We start from the raw sequence: 17,343 nt of genomic DNA on the forward strand, positions 1-17,343 counted from the left end.
TGTGTTCGTACGCACGGGCACTTTAAATGACTACACTGTATTATTGTGTTTATTAGGATATATGTGTATGGGGGTCAGAGGCAACGTTGTAGAGTTCTCTCCTGTTTCCTTTACTTGGGTTCGTAGAATCAAACTCAGGTTGTCAGGCTTATAAGTACTGTTACCTGCTGAGCCAACTTACTGGCCCCAAGGTTACTTTTAGTGTGCTATAAAAATAATTAACAGAGCCGGTGTGGTAGCACACACATTTAGTCCCAGCACTCTGGAGGCAGAGGCAGGCAGATCTAGGAGTTCAAAGCCAGCCTGGTTTACAGAACTGATTCTAAGACAGACAAGGCTGTTACACAGAGAAATCCTGTCTCGAAATACCAAATATTTTTTAACAGAACTATAATTCTTTTAACAGAACTGTTTTGATTTTCTGTTTTGTTTTTAAAGGGCCTGGTTGGTTGGTTGTTTGGTTGGTTGGTTGATTAAAATGAAATGAAATCTTACTGAACAGATATTATAATGCTAGCCAGGTGTTAATTAGAGTTAACCATTACTCTATGTCTAAGAGAATACTGTATTTATTTTCCTTCTACTATGATTTGATCTTATTTATAATGAGTATAGATAAGCATTTAACAAAGATTTATGTTTAAAGAAAATCCAGTTAGCTTTTATAAAAAATTTCACTCTTTCAATTTTGGAAATGATGACAGACTTTTGTATTTCCTTAATCAGTATCTCCTTGGTGATATAGATAGATAGATAGATAGATAGATAGATAGATAGATAGATAGATAGATATTGCATTACATACTGATGTGTGCATCAGTCTATACTGATACACCACACATGCAAACACATAAACAAGGAAAGAAGCCAGTCTACCATCTTTGTTTTCTTGTGATGCTGATAACTGAACCCAGGGCATTTGCCTCTTAGGCAGGCACTCTACCAACTAAGCTATAGCTTCAGCAGTGGATTTATTTCTGGAATTTTCTAGAATTACAACAGTCATACATTTTTTGATAAAGGTTGTATTGTTCGAATCTTAAATGGTCTTATAATAAAAAACCCAGAGCCAGATATCAGGGTGAAAGCTGAAAGATCAGAGAAGCAAAGCAAGCCACGGCCACCACCTATTACCTCACCAACTCCACAAATCCTCTGACTGAAACCCTCTGAGTCTTTCCTCAAAAGGGTCTCAGCTGAACTGCTGCTCAGTTCCTGTTTCTTCACACCTTATATACTGTTCTCTGCCCAGTCATGTCACCTCCTGGAATTAAAGGCATGTGCTACCACTGCCTGGCTCTCTTTCCAGTGTAGCCTTGAACTCACAGAGATCTAGACCAATCTGCCTCCCAAGTAATAGGATTAAGGTTGTATGCCACCACTGTCTGACCTCTATGTCTAATCTAGTAGCTGGCTCTGTCCTGATCATTAGGCAAGCTTTATTAGGGTATACAGTATATCACCACAAAGTTAGTATTCCTAACCTGAAATGCTTCAGAATCTGAAACTATATAAACACCAAGATGATGCCCCAGTAGAAAGCTCTATACCTGATCCATATTATCAAAATGTAGGCAATAGTAAAATGCCCTACACCATTACCTGTAGTCTATGTGTATATGAAACAAAATTCCCATCTAGAGTTGGATCCCATCCTCAAGATGTCTAATTGTGTATATGTAAATAAAAAATTTGAAATGCAAGAAATAAGCGCTTGAGATGAGGAATACCCACCTTGTGCTGGACAATGCTTTTTGTTTTTAGACTTTTTTTGTTTGTTTGTTTGTTTGTTTGTTTGTTTTTCGAGACAGGGTTTCTCTGTGTAGCTTTGCACCTTTCCTGGAACTCACTTGGTAGTCCAGGCTGGCCTCGAACTCACAGAGATCCGCCTGGCTCTGCCTCCCAAGTGCTGGGATTAAAGGTGTGCGCCACCACCGCCCGGCCTGTTTTTAGACTTTTTAAGCTTTATAAGGAACAACATCTTTCAGTCTTCTCTTTCAGATGTGCCATTTGGAGGTGCTAAAGCAGGTGTTAAGATCAATCCCAAGAGCTATACAGTAAGTATCCAAGTGGGGTTTGTATACTCAGGGCCTGAAAGTGTGTTCCTCATACCAGTGAGATTAATGGTTTCCAATGGATTTCCTGAAGGAATAGGAAAGAAATAACTATTAAATTAATAATAAATTAGCTAAGTATTGTATTTTGCCATACTTGTTTACCTGCTTGTTTGCCACTGATACCTTTTTCTTACTTGGTAAAGAGTTAATATTTTCATGCTGTTAGACATTTCTGTTCATGTTGTAAAATTTTGATCTGAAGTTTTAAGCTGGGTTCCCAGCACTGGGAGGCAGAGACAGACAGATATCTGTGTTTAAGGATAGCCTAATTTATATAGTGAATTCCAGTACAGCCAGAGTTATACAGAGAAATCCTGTCCTGAAAAACCAAAAATAAACAAATTAATAAAATTTTGACCTGAAGGGTGTTGGGTTTTTTTGGGGGGGTGGGGCAAGTTGGTTCTGGTTTTGTTCTGAGACAGGGTTTCTCTAACAGTCCTAGCTGTCCTGGAACGTAGAGATCCGCCTGCCTCTGCCTCCCAGTGCTGGGATTAAAGGCTTGCACCACCACCACCACCACCACCACCACCACCACCACCACCACCACCACCCGGCCTTGACCTGAAGAGATGTAGAGATTTTGTTCTTGCAATAAATAACAAATCTAATAAAAATCACGTTTATTCTGTTAGTTCCAAGTTAATTAAAACTGGTTGCTGCAGTGGTCAACATAGACTAAATTAATGATCTGTATACAAACATAATAACTGTGATTTTATTCCCTCTGACATTCACCTTTTGATGACTTCCTTGAGCATCCTATCACCCACACTTGGGTGTGTCTTATTATTTCTATAACTCTTTAAGAATCCCACACCCACTGGATGGTGGTAGCACACACCTTTTATCCCAGCACTTGGTAAGCAGAAACAGGTGGATCTGAGTTCAAGGCCAGCCTGCTCTACAGAGCTGGTTCCAGGACAGTCAGGGCTACACAGAGAAACACTGGGGGGGGGGGGGAGCAGCCCACGCCCATCCTCAGATGTGTCTTGTCCCTTTTTTTAGTACCTTTCTATTAGCCTTCATGCCTATATTAAATGCCTGTATTAAAACATCTTTATTAAACCCCAACTCTGTTTCACTTTTTTGCCTGAGGTTTTTGTTTTTTTAAGACAGGGACTCACTATGTACTCCAGGTTTACCTCATTCTCTTCAGTCCTCCTGAGACCCAGGATTACAGGCATGAGCCATCACACCTATATTAAAATTTCACATGTAAATGAAAGTAGACATGACCCATGGGGTCTATAGAGATATAATTGTTTTGTGTGTGAGAGAGAGAGACAGAAACAGAAGAAAGAAAGGGTTTGGGGATGATATCTCTGTCTCTAGATCCTTCTGCCTCAGTGTCCCCAGTGCTGGAATTACAGACACCACACCTGGCTGGTGTGGGTGGATCTCTAAGTTCACAGCCAGTATAGACCATATAACAAGTTCGGCACCATTCAGGGTTGACTTAACTATGAGAGAGACTCTCAGAAAGAATTCAGTCATGTCTTCACCCCATACACACATGCATGTGCATGTGCACACACACACACACACACACACACACACACACACAAACAAACACACACAGGATTGAGAATTGGACCTAGGCTCTGATCCTCACGTACTAGCAAATGCTCTACCATGAAGCTGTTATCTCCCTATCCCTCTTTGCTTTTTTATTCTGAAATAGGGTTGCCTAGAGTTGCCTTGAAATCTTTGTAGCCCAGGCAAGCCTGTAGACGAGTTGCTAAATGGTCTTATTAATAAAAACCCGGAGCCAGATATTGGGGTAAAAAGCTGAGAGATCAGAAAAGCAGAAAGAAGCCAGCCATGTTCTTACCACTTGGAGATCCATGTTCTTAGCACTTGGAGATCCTCCGCCAAAGAGACCTACTTCCTGTATACCCATGCCTATATGCCTTTCTGTTCTGCATCTCACTTCCTCTCCGCCCAGCTACATTATTTCCTGTCTGTCTATACAGACCTCCAGACTTTTATGGTTAACTAGTATTGGAATTTAAGGTATGTGCCACCATGCCCAGCTCTGTTCCCAGTGTGGCCTTGAACTCACAGAGATCCAGACAGATCCCTGCCTTCCTAGTGATGGAATTAAAGGTGTGTGCTACCATTGCCTAACTTCTTTTCTTTCGAGACAGGGTTTCTCTGTGCAGTTTTGGTGCCTGTCCTGGATCTCACTCTGTAGACCAGACTGGCCTTGAACTCACAGAAACCCGCCTGGCTCTGCCTTCCAAGTGCTGAGATTAAAGGGGTGCGCCACCACTGCCTGGCCATTGCCTGACTTCTATGTTTATTACAGTGCCTGGCTTTTTCCTCTGATCCTCAGATAAACTTTATTGGGGTACACAGATAAAATATCTCCATACAAACCTTTTAAAATCATTTTTCATGCCACTGGTTTTCTTAACCAGTCTGAGATACATAAGATCAAAATGTCTTTCATTGTTTTCTTTTTTCTGTCTCTCTGCAGGACAACGAATTAGAAAAGATCACACGGAGGTTCACTATGGAGTTGGCAAAGAAGGGTTTTATTGGTATGTATTGCTCATTGCTCTATGCATTTCTGTATAAAGTGGAAACACCTAAAAAGTAATGGTCTTGAATTAAACTCCTGCCTTTATAAAGTGCCTGGATATAGTTGTCCTTTCCCTTCCAGAAACCAGGTTTCTTTATAGATCTCATAGACATATCTTGGTTTTTGTTTTTCATTTTGACACATCTCCAATAGCAAGTTCAGGTTCTCACTGTGCAATGTGGGGCAAGGACACCAAGGAGAGATCTCTGCTGCCTTGTTTGCATTCTTTTCTGAAACAAGAAAAAGGACACGACTACCAAATACTGGATTTTTAAATCCATCCAGTTTTTTTCTGAAGCAATAAAAATGTGATGTTACTTGAAGCCGGTGATTTTTTTAATATGTGTTAGCTGTTCACTGAGAACTGACAGTGAGGCTGAGGTAATATACTCACTACTCCATGCACCATCACTGTCTCTGAGGAGTACTCGTTAGTTATAGGAGCTTTTGTGAAGCATGCTAAATTTCTAAGAGTGCTTCCATTTGTTTGCTATTTTTCATTGTATTTGTGTTACGTTCTTTGTGAGATATGAGTATTATTTGTGATGTATACATGTTATTTACTCTTTGATTTCTAAGCAATTTGTCTTATATTTCTTGGTCTAGAAGGCTTCTGGTTTATTTCAATAATTAAGGTTATTCAGTGAAATGTTAAAGGAAAACTGGCTGAAAGGGGGTTGGGGCACACGACCACACTCTTAACTGCTTTCCTGCCCTTGTGTTTTCCTCCATGTTTCCTCCACCAGTGGCAAATTCCTATGAAATTAAGCTATATTTTGAAACTTGCCCTGCTTTTTGGAAATAAGATATGAAATAAATGCTTTAATACAGGAGTGAATATACAAAGAGGTAGAATGTTGTAAGATTTGGTCTGAAATTCTTGACATGCCTCAGATGGACACTGTTATGAGCTTTACTTGTACCTCATTGCCCAGGAACATTTTGCTAACAGAAGTTAATAAGCACCTCACTCATGCCTATAGGGATGCTTTTTTTATTTCAAGATGGTGAATTGAAATCATGTCTCAGCCTGGTGATGGCCTTCATGGTCATTTAAATAGAATGGTTCCTCTTAGCCTAAAATCTTAATATATTTTAATATCCTTGTGTTTTTTAGATTTCATTCCGCCATAGCTATTGCCATCTAAAGTGTTTATCAGCTTAGTTATGACAGTTTCAAAAAGTACAAAGTGACTCAGTGGAACTCTGAAAGAAGGCAAACCTTAACTATGAAGACTTTGGCCCCTTTGCTTGTAGAGGGCAAACTTTCAAAGCTCCCTTGTTATTTTCTCACTTCCCTTGCTGCAGAGTTCTCCGTTGTGACTCAGTCTTGAGTCAGAAGTTTCCATTGTGACTCAGACTTGAGTACAAATTCTTACCCTGTTAACTTTGTGGGTTTAGGATCAGCCTGTCAAATTCCATGGGAAACTGGATGGTGTGGTGATAGAGGAGGAGAGCTAAGATTTTGATAGGAATGGTATCTGTAGGCCATTCTGTGGGGGGTTGCCATGTTTACCAAATTAAGTCTTCCAACCCATGGACATGGGCATCTTTCTGTTTGTTGAGCCTCTTAGTTCTTTAAGCTTTGCTTCTCACTTTCTTAGTACTAGAGACAACTACATAGTCTATTTGATGCTGTTATAAGCGATATTGATTTGTTGGGTTTTGGGGGGTGGCTTTTTCTGTTGGTTTGGTTTGGTTTGTTTTTTTTTGTTGTTTTTTTTTTTTTTGGTTTGGTTTGGTTTTGTTATTTTGAGGATACTTAGTAATTTCTATAAACAAACCCACATAGGTAAGGTGGTACATATTTAATACAGTGTTGTCCCTGTACAAAAGGAAATAAATGATATTTGACATTTGTAGACCAATATGGCTGTTTATTTCTGTGTAGTGTTTTCTCATTTTATAACTATTCTTTGTTCAGCCTTGGTAGTAAAGTGATACCAGCCTCACAGAATACACTGGAAAATACTCCTTCAGATTCTTGAGAAAGCTTGGAAATGTTCATTCTTAGTGTGTGTTTAGATGGTGCCTATCACCTGTAACTTTACCCTGCAGGTTCCTCATATCTCTGTCTTTCTTATTCCCCCTGTATCTCCATCACCAACATTATCATGGTTTTAGCCCTTCCTTTAAATCAAAATGGAATTAAGGATTTATCTGTATTGCAGGAATTACTTGTGATGTGTACATCCCCATAGATCGATTTTATGAGAGGCAGGAAACTCATGAACCTAGTAGGAAATCTGTCTTGGCTTTAGTATCAGTCAGCATTCATGTCTTTATGTTTTTTTCAGAATGTCTTTCTGATTTACAAACTACTTACCTCAGACTTACCAGTTCATATTGCTGTTTGAAGCAAGAAATGTTGCTGAAAACTAGAATAACACTCCTTAGATATTTCTAAGCAGATTTGATGGCAATTTCTCCTTTGTAGCTTAGGAAAGAACTGTGGTTAAACAAGGTTGTAGTGCCGTAGAGTCTGAGTGTGTCAAATGGAACGTAAGCAAAGCAGACAGTGAGTAAGGCTAGAATGTCAGGCCTTAGGATAGAAGCACTGTACGGAAGACAGGCTTATGAGGCTAGACGTCCTTAGATTTAAAGATGCCTAAAAACAGATGAGGATGTGGAGTGACAGATTAGGTAGGAGCATAAGACTTGAACCTTGACCTAAAGATTTTCTCATTTTTGATTTTGCCTATCTTGTATTCATGACATTACAATTTGTTCAGAAAATTAGTGTCTAGGATTGGGTCCCATGGAAGAGCTTTATTTTATGGAGGGACTTAATAATTTGAGCATTTTTAAGTTATTTTTATGAAAATAACTTATGATATAATTCAAACAGCATATTGTAGAGTTGTAATGCTTAAATCCAAGAATATAGTAAACAAGTTATTGATACCTATCTTTCCAAACCTGTGGACATATGTATGTAGACATGCATGTGGGGGGATAGAGAGGGAAGGAAGAAGGGGATAGAATTTTATGTAAATGAGAGCATACATAGCAATATGAAACCTGCCATTTTCTATATGGTGGGTTTGGTAATAATTCCAAGTTATTTACATGGGTAAAAAAAAAAATCAACTTTTGAATGACTATTACTTTGTGTAGCTATGCCATATCTTACTTATTTGGCATCTTAATAATTTTTATCTTAGTTTTGAGTGTCTCTACATAGTTCTCCCTTTGCCGTTGGGGTGAACATCACTGAATGTGTTGCTCAGTAAGTTCCCCATATCCAGTGGTGTTAGAAGCAGCAGTGGTACTGTCACTGTGAGCCAATGTTTGCTCTTCTCATACTTTTTAGTTTTCCGAGACAGGGTTTCTCTGTGTAGTTTTGGTGCCTGTCCTAGATCTCACTCTATAGACCAGGCTGGCCTCGAACTCACAGATCTACCTGCCTCTGCCTCCCGAGTGCTGGGATTAAAGGCGTGCGCCACCACCGCCTGGCTCTCATACTTATTTTAATTTGCTGTGCTCTGGTGAACTAAATGCTAAGCCCAAAACCCTTCTATACACCAACCATTGGCTGCTAAATCCAACAAAAGTATTCAGTGAGTGAAAGCATCCCAGACCTTATAAATACTATCTTGAGCAGTGTCATGTTCCCCTCTCTTTTTCTCCTAGTGAGAAGGCCTAAGCCAGTAGGGAGCTAAACTGTTTCATACACAGCTACTCAGTAACCAGAATGATCCTGTTATGGTGGTCAGAATGGTGCAGTTTAGGGAACTGAGGTTGAGAGACCAAACATTTGCCAGTGTCATACTCTGAAGTCCCAGGAGTAACTTCTGTCTGTTGTCTGCAGGTAACTTCCAGGTACAATCCAGTAAATTTCAGTGGAAAAAAATAGCCACGTGACATTATGTATACAAGTTTCATAGAGAAGAGGCATTTAATGAGTATTTTTGTGGCTTCAGTTTGTTACCAAAATGAGATCTAAAGTTTTCTAGCCACAATGACATTGTTCTCTTAGAGAATTGCAAGCATCTTAATGTTTGGGATAAGTTGATCTTAAAAACTGGCGCACTGCCCTTTCCCTGTGCTCCCAGGTCCTGGCATTGATGTGCCTGCCCCAGACATGAGCACGGGTGAGCGGGAGATGTCCTGGATCGCTGACACCTATGCCAGCACCATAGGGCACTATGTGAGTATCCACGGAATCCCAAGGCTTCCGGCATTGCTGTCCATAAGAAGTAACACTAATCCGATTTCATGAGAAGTTGGTAATTGCTGGGTTCACCTTCCTTTTAATCATAAACTTGATATGCATATCACTTTGCCCTCTCTCTAGTCTGAAACTGTAAGCATAGTGAGTTTACGTGAATTGGGCTTTTGCTTACGTGCTGCACTATACTGAGCACTGAGGCCAGACTTTCCCAACCAGGGCAGCTCACTTGCTGAGGCACTAGACGGTACATTCAGTTCTGCCTTCCCATCAGAGTGCTTTCACTTAGAGAGGAGCTAAGGCGCATGAGCTAACGGATGAAAATGGTGTGATATAAAGGTAGAGTTTGGGTTTCTGAAGAAGGCCTTTTTGAAGAGATATTTGAGTTGAACCTTGAAAATTTGGTTGGATTTCAACATCTGGAGATTTGGGGGCTAAAAGGAAGAGAAACAGCTGAGATTGAAGAAGGTAAGACACACTTGTGTAAAGGTGACAAAGGAGGTAAGTAAGCCACAGATGTCAGCTCTAGTGGGGGTTTTATTGATAGTAAAGAGGCTTTGCTGTGACTTATCCTTAGGAAGAGGGGCAGTCTGTGTGACACCAGCCCCTGACTCTCGACCCCAGGGCTGGAGAGAATAGCTTGTCCCTGAAAACTATGAAACTTTGGGAAAGGAAACATCCATAAACTAAGAAGTGAATATTTATTTATTTATGAGAGAGAGAATACAAGAACATAAAGTTGGGTGAGTGGCTTAGGAAAAATGCATTTTTTTAAAAAAATACTCATTTACACTAAGTAGAAGTCAGGTGTACACTACAACCGGTGTGTGTCTAAGCTGTTTCAAAGCTATGAAAAAGGATAGTGGGGCCTAACCAGAGCCTTGGGAAATCGGGTCAGTGCAGCCCTCTTTGGGAATGTTCTGAGCTCTGAAAGATGGGCACTCGTGTAGGAGAGGTGGAAGCAGAAAGAAGTGTTTAGGGAGTCCTGAAGTACAGAAGAGCAGTGAGCTTGAAGGGCAGGGAGCATGTGTTGTACCCAGTCAGTAGAGAGGAGAGCTCCAGCCAGGTTACTGCCTATCAGGGACTTCAGTCTTTGTCCTGAAAAAGAAGCTATGGCGAGCTCATAATCAGTGTTTCACTCCGTGTATATAGCAGGAGATGGAATTGTCAGGGCTGGATAGAGGGTCCCAGACCACAGGAGCGCATGAAAAGAAGGAAGTGGGAGCTTTCCAGGAAACGTCCAGCTAAGAAAAGTAGCACTGGAGAGAAGCAAAGGGATGGCAGTCCAAAAGGTCACTGCTGCCCGGAAGGGTTTGTTGTCTGCTGTTAATGGATATGAGCCTTTGGGGGAGTAAAATGCTGGGGTAGTCAGGCTTGTCTTTCCGGGGCCTGCATGGAAGGTAGGCTTTGGAGGGGGACACATTTCCTGAAGTGGTGTTGCACAATGCTTGGAGCACAGGCAGGCCATCTGCATTCTAGTCCTGCCTCCTTCACCCACAGCTTCATGCGCTGGGAGTCTCTGCTTTAGCTTCCTCAATGTAAGCTAGCAATCAAGTCTCTGTGAGACTCTTAGAACAGTCCACAGCCTTTAGTGAAATACACAAAAAAGGAGGTATTACTCCGTGTGAATTGTACCCATCTATGAAGTGAAGTGCAACGGTGATTGATTTGGACCACCACTCTGCTTACACACCTCCTTTTTTTGGCCTAGTTTAGATGGAAACGTAGAGCTGTCCTCTTGCTTAGGCTCCCCAAGTGCTAGGTTTGCACCTTCACAGTCACCCCTGGTTTGCATGCCTCCTAACGCTAAGAAAGCACTGGATGTGCTCTCTTGTTCTTGAGCTGGGCTCTGCCCTGACCACTGCAAGCTGGTAGGCAATGCACTGTTATTCACAGCTCCTTCACAGTTGTGGCAGTGTGAGGAAGTCTTATGAGGCTCTGCCAGATAAGCCTTGGACGGGGCTGATCAAAGCCCTTCCATCTTTAACTGATCGGAAACCTAAAGACCCAGATCACGGTAAGGAAGCCGTCAGGACTGGTCATCCAGCCCTACTGACAGTGTGGCGTTGGAGGAGCATGGACATGGTCCCTCCCTCCTGGGTTCCCAGACCGTTACATACGCTGGGGAGTCAGCTGGCACCAGGCCGGACCTCACACACACAGCATTTCCTTCTGCCCCAGCATTTGCATTCCCACAGTTTAGAACTGTCTGGCACCAGCTTTGCAGTTCTGTGTTCATGGTGTTAATTATTCATGAAAGAGAACTGTGGGAAAACTACTAATTCTGAGGGCTTTGCTAGACTGCCTTCTTTTCAGAGTTGTTTTCATTCTTTTGTTGGTAACTGTACAAGTAATGCAAGTCCAAGTTCTCTGTAGAAAATACTTAAATAGAGGAGTAAAACTCAGGTGACTTCTGGACAGGGATAGAACATGAACTTGAACACTTCATTGCAGGAGATAATAAATTCACTTAGGTGTGCTTTTGCCCCTGATTTAAAATTCTCCATCTTCTGTTCTCTGATCACTGTGTCTGTTCCACAATGTTCTGCTTGCTATGTTTATAATGTATGGTGCTTCCGGAAGGGAAACCCTCCCAAACCCATCTTTTTTTCTCCTTTTCTTTTGTGTGTGCATGTGTATGTGTGACCCGAGGTCAACACTGTCTTCTGTAGTTGCTCTCCTCCTTATTTTTTGAGGCAGGGTTTTGTTGAACCTGGAACTCACTGATTTGCCTACCCTGGCTGGCCAGCCAGCCCCAGGGATGTTCAAGCTTGCAAAGCTGTGCTTTATCAGCTGACCCATCTGCCCAGGCCCTCAAGACCTTGTTTTACTAACTGTGCCTCTTTGTAAACAAAAAGACATGCACAGCCGTAATTTAAAGAAGGTAAAAATGTAGGTAAGATTGAAATCACCCCTCCATCCACTTTGCAGATCTATTAGTGCATCAGAGGTACAGGCTTCTGCATCTTGCCCATGAACACCATTTTAAATTTTTCTTTTGAAGTTCTTTCTTCATTTGAGGAAGGGTTTTTTGTTTTGTTTTGTTTTGTTTTTTGACATGTTAGATTTCAAAATTAGCTTGGTAGATTATAAAACAGTATCTTTCCATTCAAGAAAATTGCAATGCTTTTTCTGGTTCTGGGGTTTTTGGTTTTTGTTTTGGCAATCTTAAGGCAATCACAAGTGAAATGTGAACCCTAACTTTTTGTTTTTTGAGACAGGGTTTCTTCTCTGTGTAGCCTTGGCTGTCCTAGAACTCACTCTGTAGACCAGGCTAGCCTGGAACTCATAGATCCACCTGCCTCTGCCTCCCAAATGCTGGGACCACCACTGCCCAGCACTGCCTACCCTAACTTAATGTGGCTTAGGTTTTCGGTGAAGGAGTAATAGCTTCAAGCTGAATCATATCTATGCTTATGATATTGTTGTTTGTGCTTAACACTAAATTACTAAACTGTCTCTTAGTGTGAAAAACAGCCTACCTTACTAGACTCCTAAGAACAGAAGGTTGGAAAAGGCCCCTCCCTGTTAATGAATATGAACTTATATGACTCATACATACTCAGAGATTTGCACAAGCTTGTAGATTCTGTGTTTTTATAATCAGGGTACCCTTGAACGTGAGCTTCTCCTGCCTCAGCAAATGCTGGGGTTACAGGCAGTGCCACCACACCAACTTACACACACTCTTACTAAAAATAGGTTTAGCTAATGAGAATGCACTCTGTTGTATTGGCTTGATCATAGAAACAGGATTTAGTACTGGGTATGGTGGCACATGCCTATAATCCCAGCACTCAGAAGGTAGTGACAAGGATCTCAAGTTCAAGGTCAGTGATCTGTCTCAAATTTAAATTCTTCCATTAAATTGTGACTCCTTTCCTCTCAAAGGATTTATTATCATTATTATTATTATTATTATTATTATTATTATTATTATTATTTCATGGTATCAGGGGTTGAACCTCTAGCCCTCTCTTACAGGATATCAATGCACATGCTTGTGTTACTGGTAAACCCATCAGTCAAGGAGGTATCCACGGGCGCATCTCCGCTACTGGCCGTGGTGTGTTCCATGGAATTGAAAACTTCATCAATGAAGCTTCTTACATGAGCATTTTAGGAATGACACCAGGGTTTGGTGACAAGACATTTGTTGTTCAGGTAAAACAGTTGGGGGTTTGGTTTTGTTCTGCTACTTACATTTGTTTATTTATTTATGTGGGAAGACGTACATGCTACAGGGTACATTGGAGGTCAGAGCAGGAGTCAGTTCTTCTGCTAAGTAAATTCCATGGGTACACATGCTTTTACCCATTTATCCATCTCATCAGCCCAGTTTTTGTTTTCTTAACTGATACACACTAAAATTTTAAAAGTTTTTTTCAATTTATGGCATTAAAATTAGATTCTTTGAGAGTTTGTTAGATTTTACAAGGCTTTTTGAGTGAAACATCTTTTTTTTTCTTAACCTTGATATGATTCATAGAATTAGACCCAATTTAATATCTCTTAGATATTAAATACATGACTATCACTTCTTTTGGTCCTTATTTAAGCATAAAATTGCATTCAGAGGGGAAAAGGCCTCAACTGTGCAGCCATTGTAAGTGTGCAGAAATATTTCCACATTGACCTAAATTTGTTTCTGTGTCCACACATATTTCACTTAGAAGTTTACATTCAGCACTTCCTTAAAATGATAGCATACCTTTATCTATACAGTCATAAGACCACAGGCTCTGACTGCATTGGTGTGGGTTGTCCCCACTGCCAGGGCTTTATAAGCAAGCAAGGTCCCTAACTAAACTTCTCCAGGGCTCAGTCTCATAGGTAACAAGGTTGGGTTTCAGATTCTTGAGCATAGAAAATGTCATTGAAGAAGCCATTCCATACACTGCTTCTTTTTGCTAATATATTTACTCATTTTGTTAGTACTTGTGTGGACATCTATTTGCCACACAGTACATGTAGAGGTCAGAGGAAACTTATGGTGGTTGGTTCTTTCCTTTCATTGTACGGGTCATCAGAGTTACACTTGGTGGCAAGTACCTTTCCCATAAGCAATCTGCTGGCCCAGGAAATTGCTACTTTTAGCAAAAATATTGAGACTTGCTTCTAAATTATCAGCGTAGATTTATGTTGGTCAAAATGACCCATACTATCTACATCAAGTCTGTATCATGCATAATTGTTCTTCACAGGGATTTGGTAACGTGGGCCTGCACTCTATGAGGTATTTACATCGTTTTGGTGCTAAATGTGTTGGCGTTGGTGAATCTGATGGGAGTATATGGAATCCAGATGGTATTGACCCAAAGGAACTGGAAGATTTCAAGTTGGTATGTTATTCTGATAGCTGAACAGTCTTAAATTTTAAGAGAATAGGGTTTTTTTTTTTTGGTTTTGGGAGGTGGGGGATTTAATTATGTGTTCATGTGCTGTGGCATTCAATTCGTGATCAGAAGACACTACAGGAGTCTGCTCTCACCTTCCACCACAGGGGTCCCAGGGTTCAAATTCAGGTCATTATTGATCGCAAGCACTGAGATCTCACCAGCCCTAAAAAAATAATAACAACAACATCTTTGTTATTTCTTTTGAGGTGGGTGAGGCATGTGTCACGGTGCACACGTAGAGGACAACTTGCAGGAGTTGTTTCTTCTTCTGCCACATGGATCCTGAGTGCTTGAACTCATCATCAAGCTTGGTGGCAGGGACATTAGTGTTCTATCTTCTTTTGGTTTTATGTTTCGGTGGTAGTGTTGGGTCTTTGTATTCAAGCTTGTATTCAAGCTTGGGTTGATCATCTTGTCTCTTCCTTCCAAGTATTGATAGGCAATTTTTTTTTTCTTTTTTTTTGAGGCATGGTCTTGCTATGTATGCTTGATTGGCCTCATTCCCTGGGTAGCCCAGGCTGGTTTTACACTCACAGCAATCTCCTTGCCTCAGCATCCCTAATGCAGAGATTATAGACGTGAGCCACTGTACCTGGTTCTCAAAGAGCTCTAAATAAGTAGATTTTGTATAATAGGCACTGAAGATAGCATTTAAACTCTGTTGGAGCCATTAATTCTGATTTTCAATCAATTACAGCAACATGGGTCAATTCTGGGCTTCCCCAAAGCAAAGGTCTATGAAGGAAGCATCTTGGAGGCTGACTGTGACATCCTAATCCCTGCAGCCAGCGAGAAGCAGTTGACCAAATCCAATGCACCCAGAGTCAAAGCCAAGGTAAAACCATTGTAAAAACACATCAGCATCATCCATGTGGAATATCATAAAAAATCTGATCAGTGATTTTGTTTGAGTCACAAAATTATACCATCATTACCACTTTCAAGACATAGTTAAGAAAATTAGAGAAACAGAAAAATAAAAGGTAACTGTATACACTTTGTAGAGCAATTTAATTTTAACCAAAATTATGTTCTTCTTTTAACTCCTTACACATAAACTCATCTCTTTCCTATGAGGATTTCCTGGCATCTGTACATGTCCCCAATTCTCTTGCAGATCATTGCTGAAGGAGCCAATGGACCGACCACTCCAGAGGCTGATAAGATCTTCCTGGAAAGGAACATCATGGTTATTCCGGTAGGTCGCCTACGTTCTTCAGTTTTATATGTTCTGGGGATCATTTCTTTTGCTAGCAATTGGCAGAGAGAGGACCCACTGGTGTCACAGTTGTAGTAAATCCTTAATCTTTATTTACTTTTAAGAAAATATAATGGCAGCAAGGCTGAGGCCAGGGTCTCAGTGGTAGGGCCCTTGCAAGAGCACACATGAAGTTCAAGGTTCAATCTGCAGCATCTCAAGAAACAAATGAGAGAGAGAGACAGTAATATGCCAGTCACTTTTCTCTTAGTCCTGAATACTTTGTCTAGCTTCTAGCTGTAACTTGAGTATTAGTAACCCTCAAAATCTAGTTACAATAAATAGATACTGTGCTAGAAATACAATTCTAAATTAAATTGTTAAGGTTTGTTACCCAGTCCCTAACTTGATGCATTTTGAATGTTTCTTACTGCTTTACTGAAGAAAGAAGAAGAAAAAGGAAAGGAAAACTGAGTGCTAAAGAGATGGCACAGCCATCAAAAGCCTGTAGTGAGTGCTCTTGCAAGTTCAGAGCCTGCCTAGACCTCCAGCTCCAGGGATCTGACACCCTCTTCTGGCCTCTATAGACACTCATACCCACACATACACACCTAGTTCCTTTTTTTTTTTTTTTTTTTTTTTTTTTTTTTTTTTTTTTTTTCCTGCTACTATGAAGAAGAACATGTGTTCAGAGTTTGGGGTGAAAATAGGGGAGTTATTGGGACTTCATATGGACTCTGAAGAGACCACTTTGTAGAAAGCAGGTGTTTTTAAAAACAAACAAACAAAAACACCTCACTTAACTAGAGTAGGCTGCCTTAAGTGGTGGCAAAGGTAATGCTATCTTCTGGTGAGGCACCATCAGCCCACTAGCGGGTAAACCAACACTTTAGTCTAAGATCACGGTAAGAATAAGCTAGCTAAGATACGTTGGCGGTGTTCTCTTAGTTGGGGTTGCCATTGTTGTGAAACACAGTGACCAAAGCAACACTTCCACATCACTGTTCACCATCAAAGGAAGTCAAGGCAGGAACCCGGAGACAGGAGCTGATGAAGGGGTACTGCTTGCTGGCCCGCCCCCTGGCTTGCTCAGCCTGCTTTCTTATACAACCCAGAACCACCAGCCCAGAGGCAGGCCCCACCCACAATGGGCTAGGCCCTCCCACATCACTAGTTTAAAAAACGCCTACAGTAACATTTCTCAGTTTTGGGTTACAACTCCTTTGGCAAACATTCATCTCCAAAACTATTTACATTACAATTCAAAGCAATAGCAAAATTAGAGTTATGAAGTAGTAGTGAAAATGGTTTTATGGTTGGGGGTCACCAACATGAGAACCTGTATTAAAGAGTTGCAACATATTAGGAAGGTTGAGGACCACTGGTTCCCTCCTCAGATGACTTTAGCTTGTGTCAAGTTGGCATAAAACGTCCAGTGCAGGTGTTTAGTCGGCCTTGGTATTGAAATTGAGTTCCTGACCTGACAGGATGCGAAGCAGCTAAAGGTCCTAAGCACCAAGCCTGGCAGTTATTGAAGTCATCATCCTTTTTTTTTTTTTCCATGTCATGTTTTGTGTATAGGATCTCTACTTAAATGCTGGAGGAGTGACAGTGTCTTACTTTGAGTGGCTGAAGAACCTAAATCATGTCAGCTATGGCCGATTGACCTTCAAATACGAGAGAGACTCTAACTACCACTTGCTCAGTGAGTTCTCAGAGTCGCTTGTGTCTCCAGAAATTGTCCTTTGAGCCAAAGATAGAGCTGGGAGAGCATACACACACACTGAGGAAACCCCTTCCTGATAATGCTAGAGACCTTTGCCTAAGAACAGAAAACAAGTTTTTCTGTCTCCTGGCTCATAGAGCGAAAGGAC

General features: G+C 41.0%; 1 protein-coding gene across 1 annotated transcript in view; it reads left to right on the plus strand.

Moving 5' to 3' along the window:
* Nucleotides 1-17,343, plus strand: part of Glud1 (glutamate dehydrogenase 1) — a 34,718-nt gene that overhangs the window by 12,494 nt on the left and 4,881 nt on the right. The window contains exons 3-10 of the mRNA XM_059274138.1: nt 2,002-2,057; nt 4,597-4,660; nt 8,757-8,851; nt 12,857-13,036; nt 14,077-14,214; nt 14,969-15,106; nt 15,389-15,469; nt 17,051-17,174. Coding sequence (XP_059130121.1) covers nt 2,002-2,057; nt 4,597-4,660; nt 8,757-8,851; nt 12,857-13,036; nt 14,077-14,214; nt 14,969-15,106; nt 15,389-15,469; nt 17,051-17,174 — 876 coding nt within the window. The remainder of the gene's footprint in view (nt 1-2,001; nt 2,058-4,596; nt 4,661-8,756; nt 8,852-12,856; nt 13,037-14,076; nt 14,215-14,968; nt 15,107-15,388; nt 15,470-17,050; nt 17,175-17,343) is intronic.

Source organism: Peromyscus eremicus, chromosome 9 (genome assembly GCF_949786415.1).
Source record: "Peromyscus eremicus chromosome 9, PerEre_H2_v1, whole genome shotgun sequence".
In the NCBI taxonomy this organism is placed as follows: Eukaryota; Metazoa; Chordata; class Mammalia; order Rodentia; family Cricetidae; genus Peromyscus; species Peromyscus eremicus.